Below are 6,330 nucleotides of genomic sequence, written 5' to 3'. Positions count from 1 at the left end.
CAACAAGTTATATATGGTATACTAGACTTACTACTTGCCTACATTATACATATACTATAATTTCTACTCTCTAGTTATATATAATAATATATTATTAATTTGTAACCTATAGGCCATAATTATATATTATATTGTATAACATGCCTAATATACTTATATATTATATATTTGTACTATAGATAAATGTATAAAAGTTGCTCACAACTCAAGTTTAAATTCCACTGAAATCACACGTTAAAAAATTTAATACCCTCATTCAAGCTTGTCAAGTATCCGCTTAATTCGAGTTGAAAACCGCTTAATTCGAGTGACATTTTCAACGAACTCGAATTTAAACCCCATGGAGCATTCCGCGAGCCAAACTTAAACACACAAATTTTGTAATTCGGTTCAAATGGACATCCTCCTAAACAAGTTAATCTGAAAATTCTAAAGTTCAGCTAAGCTCATTATTGCCCTATAAGTGCCCCCATTCAATTGCTCTATGCGGCCTACGTTAGTGTCGTTGAGTAATTAAAGACATTTGTCGGCCTCCGAGGCTTCCTATCTCCTGACAAAAGGTAAAGAAAAGCGACAAAAAGCGACAAAATAAATACATGGGTTGAAATCATCTGCAATTTCCCTGCCAAAGTGCAGTAAAGGAGACTTGTAGAAAAATAAAGAAAGATGGTTCTCTGTTTAAACAGAGCTTCTATCCAAGCAGAGGAGCCCTGCAGCTGCAAGGCCCCTCCTCTCATCCCGAAAATTGGGTTCTAAGATAAGAAGCACTAGCTCCCGAAGATAAGATCGAAGAGAATGAAAACCACGTGGTGGTCATTATCAAAAGGTACTACAGACATTAAAAAAACAAAAAAAAAAAAAAAAAAAAAAAAAGACAACTCATTTATGGCATCTCCACCTATCTTCCCTAGAGCTTAAATTAGGAAAGCATAATAGTAAAGTCGTCTCACACTTGAATAAAACTTTCGGCAACCCTTACTCCATTAATTTCGATCATTAAAAACCATCTCCAGATTTTCAAAAATATTACACAACTTAGCCCTAGCAATACGTACGATAATTGTGAGTCAAACCCCTCCTCCAATTGGAGCCCACTTACTCCAACGTGCCCCGGCAGTCTGTCTCCTCTAGCCTGGAGAAATCCTCATCCATCACATGGCCCCTTGGAATGCAAAAGCAAAAAGTCATAGGCCAGGCTAATATCCCCGTTTTGAATAAACAAAAGCACTTTTTAGCTTTTGTAGTAAACAAAAGAAGCTTTTTAGCCTCCAAATTATTAACTTTTCAACGGGGCCGTGTTGGCAGAGGTATCCCAGAAGGAGCTGATGGGCTCAGGTGAGTAGAAGAAAAAAACAATTCAAATTTCAAACGGATCCTTGGGAACATCAGCACGCCATTTAAGAAAGTGTTCTGAAAAGACAAAGCAGGACAGCAAGAAGTGGATACTGCAACTGTAGTTACAAGAAAAGGTTCTATCCCATTTAAGAAAGCCCATAAAATCTGAAGAAATGGTCCACTAGGACCACACCTGCCCTACCAGCTCCCTCAGCAAATGAGTTATTCCCTCCTCATTTTTTACTTTCCAGATGTACAGAATCATTCCCTGGACCCGACATGTCTTCCATAATTTGAAATTCCAAATTAAGTTACCTTTCTCAAATGGAATGAAAATTGAACCCGTTTCTTAAGAACTGCAGACGGCGGTGTCACAATGTGCTTTGGATTCTATTATAACCCGAGCTCCTGAAGCAAGCCTGTAGGATAAAATCAACACTAAATGTCAAACCAATATTAACAAGATGGTGGGATCAGAATGATAACTTTGAGAGCCTCTTGTGAAAATGGGCAGAGTCGACACTTAACTTTCTTCAATTTTGATCACCTTCTCCTTCTCTTCTCTGAAGGAATCTAATCTCTTTGATTGCATTTTTCCCGAGGAAGGCTCTGTGATTCTCTTACTGCCACCATTTGATACACAGGGAGTTGCGGTATGTGAGCTGTCCACTCCATCTGAAGAGTTTCTTGGTTTGTCTGAAACAGGAGATCTCATAGATTCACACCGTGCCGGCTTGCTCAATGAACTCTTAATTGATCGTGGGATACATTTTGAATGTCCAGAGTTTGACTCCTCTTTGTCTTCCGTTGAATCGAATTGCTTAAATGTCCTGGACATTACATTCAGTTTTCATACTTTGAGGGCTAATTGTAGAACATTGTAAGGGAAATAACTACACATGGAAGTTTGGAATGTATGATATGACTGGCATACTCCCAAAGGATGCCTCTATCTCAATTAACAATTCTTGATCCATTGATCTGATAAACCTACCCCAGTAGTTAGTCATTTTATTCAATAAAATATCCACATTAAAAGCAAACAATTCAAGATTAACCATTAAATGAAAAGGCAAAGTATACCCTTAATTTGGTGTTAATGCAAGTACTTTGGTGTCCTCGAAAATCTATTCCCTATATTTATTTTCAGGGAATTTGAGACTTAAGTATACTTCTACGCACGTTGAGGACCAATAACTCTTCTCTCTCTCAAACCAAACTGGGTTGAGTATGTTTCAAGCTCAGGTCACTTAAATATGATCAAGCTTGACACAATCATCGAGTCTGACTCCAGCTAGAGTTCCTTCACAAGCCTAAACAATCTTCTCAATCAACCTAATCAAAAATACATCACAATCAAAACACTATGAACTCACTTTATTCTTATTATTGATTACACACATATTCCACCCATCATATTAATATTTATTTCAACTATCATTAAGTATTATCTTTCTACAAGTTTCTTTAGCAGCACTCCTGGCTCAGGTAGGCACAAGGCCAAGTTATTCTTATTACTGATTACACACATATTCCACCCATCATATTTATATTTATTTCAACTATCATTAAGTATTATCTTTCTGCAATTTTCTTTAGCACCACACCTGGCTCAGGTAGGCACAAGGCCAAGTGAGGTGAGCATGGTCTTGATCAAACTTGGCTCCTAAAGCAATCAAGATTGGAACTTCAGCATGAATTTGGCTTGTCTAAAAGGTCGATTAGTCAGAACAATCTTCAAAAGTGACGGGAGTCCCAAGAAGTCATGGCCAACTGAGAATGGTTAACAGTCCCCGACAAACATATTCCAAGAAAGACTCTGATTATGCTCAGTTTGTTTTGGTGTAAAACATTTTCTGAAAAATGCTTTCCGTATTTTTCAGTATTTAGTGCGAGCAAAAATAATAGTCAAACTGAAAATATTTTCGGTTTGACTAAAAAAGCTTCTTTAGTTCCAAAAAATGATTTTCCGAGTTTGAGTTTCTCCCTACTCAAACCGTTGGACCACCACCAAGATAGACCCGAGCCACCGCTGGGTCACCACCAAGACAGACCCAAGCCACCGCTAGGTCACCCACCAAACTATCACAGACCATCATCAAACCACCCCCGGGCTACCGCTAGACCACCATCGAGCCACCCCGGACCACTACCAAGCCACCACCATACCAGCGTTGAACCCCCACCAAGCCACCCTCGGAGACCATCACCATTAAGCCACCCTCGGACCACCGCCAAGCCACCCCCTAACCATAGTCGGACCACTACCGACACACCCCTAGACCACCCTCTAACCACCACCAAGCATTATTTTATATTAATATTTTAATGTTGTGAATAAAAATTGATTTTTATAGGTTAATATGATTGAATGAATATATATATGTGTGTGTGTGTGTGAATGAATGAATATATGTGTGTGTGATTTACCATATGCTCCAAACGTAGAAAAATGTTTTCTGCGAAAAACATTTCCTAAAACTTGAAAATATTTTACGACGGAAAACATTTTATGTCGAAACAAACGAAGCATTAATGTAGTTGTCCTCCATCTTGTTATATTATCATTTGAACCCATCCGTGAATTCTGAAATTCTAACGGGAATGGTTGCTGTCAACCACAATAAGCAATTCTTACGCTTACTACTTAGTTTTAGAATATGACCCATAGCAACATGTAACACGAATACACGATTAATCTCCAATAATCAAGCCCTAGAGATTTGTTCAAAAGATATAATATTGCAAGAAAAGAATTGGAACCAGACTAACCTGGCAGCATTGCAGGAAGAAGACCGTTTCAGAGCATTAGCTCCATCTCCTTCTTCCTTGAGCATTTTAGTCTCAATCAAGCTCCCACTAAAATATTCTTTGTTTTCCAACCTCAGGCCCATCAGCATTGGATTCTCCGTCAAGCAATCAAGCTCCCCCAACATTAATGAAGTAGAGTACAATGGGGAGGGAAATTTTGAATGGGAAAACCTGGGTTTGTAGGAAGGAACAAGGCCAAAACTGTGGTCTTTCACCGATATCGACCCGCATGAGATCAATTGCATCAACACATTTGTGGTCTTTAGCCTTGCGTTGGTGGGCATCCGAATTTCTCCCTCTTCAAGAATCCTAAAACTGTTAATTTTACTGGCATCAGCTCTAATCAAGGATTCCAAAGTCTCCGTCTTCCCACCCGATGAAGATGCACTAGAGCTAGATGGAGGAGGTGAACTGGCATCCCTAGAGATCTCAAAATTCTCTTTCGCACGTGTAACCTGACTTTGATAAATCTCACTACATTCAGGTTCTAACGATCCATCATCAGTCGAAACACCTCTTGTACAAGTTTCTCGGGCCTTAGGTCTGCCATTTTCCTCAGTTTGCGTTGAAGCATCAGCTAAGCCATCACTCTTGTAAACCTTGTACTCTGTCAAGCTCAGAGAACCACCCCACGAAGAATTTTTTCCAACTCTAGACTCCGGAGAAACACTGGAGGAACTGGGTCGTTGAACCGGAGGAGAGAGCTCGTCTTCTTGGGAATGTTTTGTCTCTTTTCCATTCATGCTGGAAGAAGAGGAAGAGTCATCGTGGCTTCTAGAAGATGCAGGCTCTGGCAACTGTTTCAAGCTCTGCATTTTAATATTTCCAATGGGACTGAATCGACCTGTAAAGGAAAATACTCCAGATTGCAGGTTTCCTAGACATTGAATAATTAATCCCCTTTCGATTGTGTAGATGAAAAATTAAACGAATGGATAGCTTCAAATTTTTCAATTTTCTGTTATTTGAATACAGAAAAAAAAAAAAAAAAAAAAAAAAAAAAAAAAAAAAACCAGCCAAATCAAACAGAACCTTGCGAATAGTCCCCTTCTACCTGAGTCAGATTCTTCGAAGAGCTCGGAACCTTTGAGAACGTACTCGTTTCCATGAGTTGGAAGAATGAGATCATCTTCACAAAGGTCATGCCACACAAATCCATTCTTGTAGCTTCTGCATTTTCAAAGAATAGAAGACCATGCGTGTGTTAGCATCATCCAAAGAAGGCAAGGCAAAGTGCCGCCATTGAGTCTCACCTCTTACAAGACCAAGAATACATGGAAGCCATCCCTCTGCCTCTCAGAACATTAAGCCTGTCAATCACATCTGCAGAAAGTCAAACAAAAAGAAAATCTAATTAGAATGAACACACTGGGTGTGTGTTGGAGCGCGTAATGGAAACGTGGGCGTTTGGTAACCTCTCAAGGAGAGACCGTCGGAGGACGATAGGGGGACCTCCATGAAATGGGGGTGCTCGAGCAGGCGGTTCCGGCAGAGATAGTAAAGCACAGGGACTTTCCGAATCTGATGGTACTTGGGCGACTTCTCCCTCCACACTTTGGCCCTATCCGGACTCACTTCCCGCTGGTACTTGTTCATCCTCAATCTTCCCTCAACTCCACTCATCGCACACGCTCAACAATCTACTTTACAATCAGCTTCACCTGCTTGATATTATTAAGAAAAAAATATATATTTAATTTCAAAAGCCACCAAATATATGCGTACATATTAAAATCTTATGCGTAATGGACTAAATCAGATCTAAGAATCTGCCGGAAACAGTGAGGATAATACGCAAAACGAATCAAACACCTACGAAAAAACAAAGAAAAATAGATACTGAGAATCACGCAAACTCATACGTGGAAGGGAAGTCGAGGAAATTCCAGAAACGAGAAATGGTGAAAGCTTGACATTGCTGGTGCAATGAAAAACAATCATATAAAAGGAGAGCAAAGGACAAAAGCGATTGATTGATTGATTGATTGATTGAGAGAGAGAGAGAAGAACCAGAAACGGGGGTGGACGCCCGAATTTAATTCTTCGCAGAGGGACGCACTCTTTGGTATGCTGATGCGTTGGGAGCTTCAAAACGACGTAGTGTAAAGGATGTAGAAGACAGTCAGAGAGTGGAGAAGGACAAGACGGAAGGGAGGCTGCCTCTGGTTTTCTTTTCTTTTCTTT

At 39.8% G+C, this 6,330-nt stretch overlaps 1 protein-coding gene across 10 annotated transcripts; it reads right to left on the bottom strand.

Annotated features, from left to right (window-relative positions):
- Nucleotides 1–1,340: 1,340 nt before the first annotated feature.
- Nucleotides 1,341–6,330, bottom strand: LOC133877733 (protein SOSEKI 3). 10 transcript variants are annotated; one of them, XM_062316121.1, is made up of 8 exons: nucleotides 6,157–6,330; nucleotides 6,009–6,064; nucleotides 5,562–5,810; nucleotides 5,400–5,469; nucleotides 5,201–5,316; nucleotides 4,108–5,023; nucleotides 1,865–2,165; nucleotides 1,341–1,756 (listed from the first exon to the last, which is right to left on the bottom strand). In XM_062316121.1, exons 3-8 carry the CDS (start codon nucleotides 5,767–5,769, stop codon nucleotides 1,685–1,687), a joined length of 1,683 nt encoding a protein of 560 aa, XP_062172105.1. In that variant the 5' UTR covers nucleotides 5,770–5,810; nucleotides 6,009–6,064; nucleotides 6,157–6,330; the 3' UTR covers nucleotides 1,341–1,684. The 10 variants fall into 10 exon arrangements, with proteins under 10 accessions (XP_062172105.1, XP_062172101.1, XP_062172104.1 ...); XM_062316117.1 differs by having other exon boundaries at nucleotides 5,562–5,807; XM_062316120.1 differs by having other exon boundaries at nucleotides 5,562–5,807; nucleotides 6,206–6,288.

This window comes from Alnus glutinosa, chromosome 9, assembly GCF_958979055.1.
Source record: "Alnus glutinosa chromosome 9, dhAlnGlut1.1, whole genome shotgun sequence".
NCBI lineage: Eukaryota > Viridiplantae > Streptophyta > Magnoliopsida > Fagales > Betulaceae > Alnus > Alnus glutinosa.
The sequence above is the reverse complement of the archived record's forward strand: the minus strand, read 5'-3'. Positions and strand labels throughout refer to the sequence as shown.

Coding starts and splice junctions, on each gene's coding strand:
- LOC133877733 (XM_062316121.1), bottom strand. CDS start 5,769: ATGAGTGGAGTTGAGGGAAGATTGAGGATGAACAAGTACCAGCGGGAA. Junction 5,470..5,561: donor CGACGGTCTCTCCTTGAGAG/GTTACCAAACGC, acceptor GACTTTCTGCAG/ATGTGATTGACAGGCTTAAT. Junction 5,024..5,200: donor CTTCGAAGAATCTGACTCAG/GTAGAAGGGGAC, acceptor TTCAATGTCTAG/GAAACCTGCAATCTGGAGTA.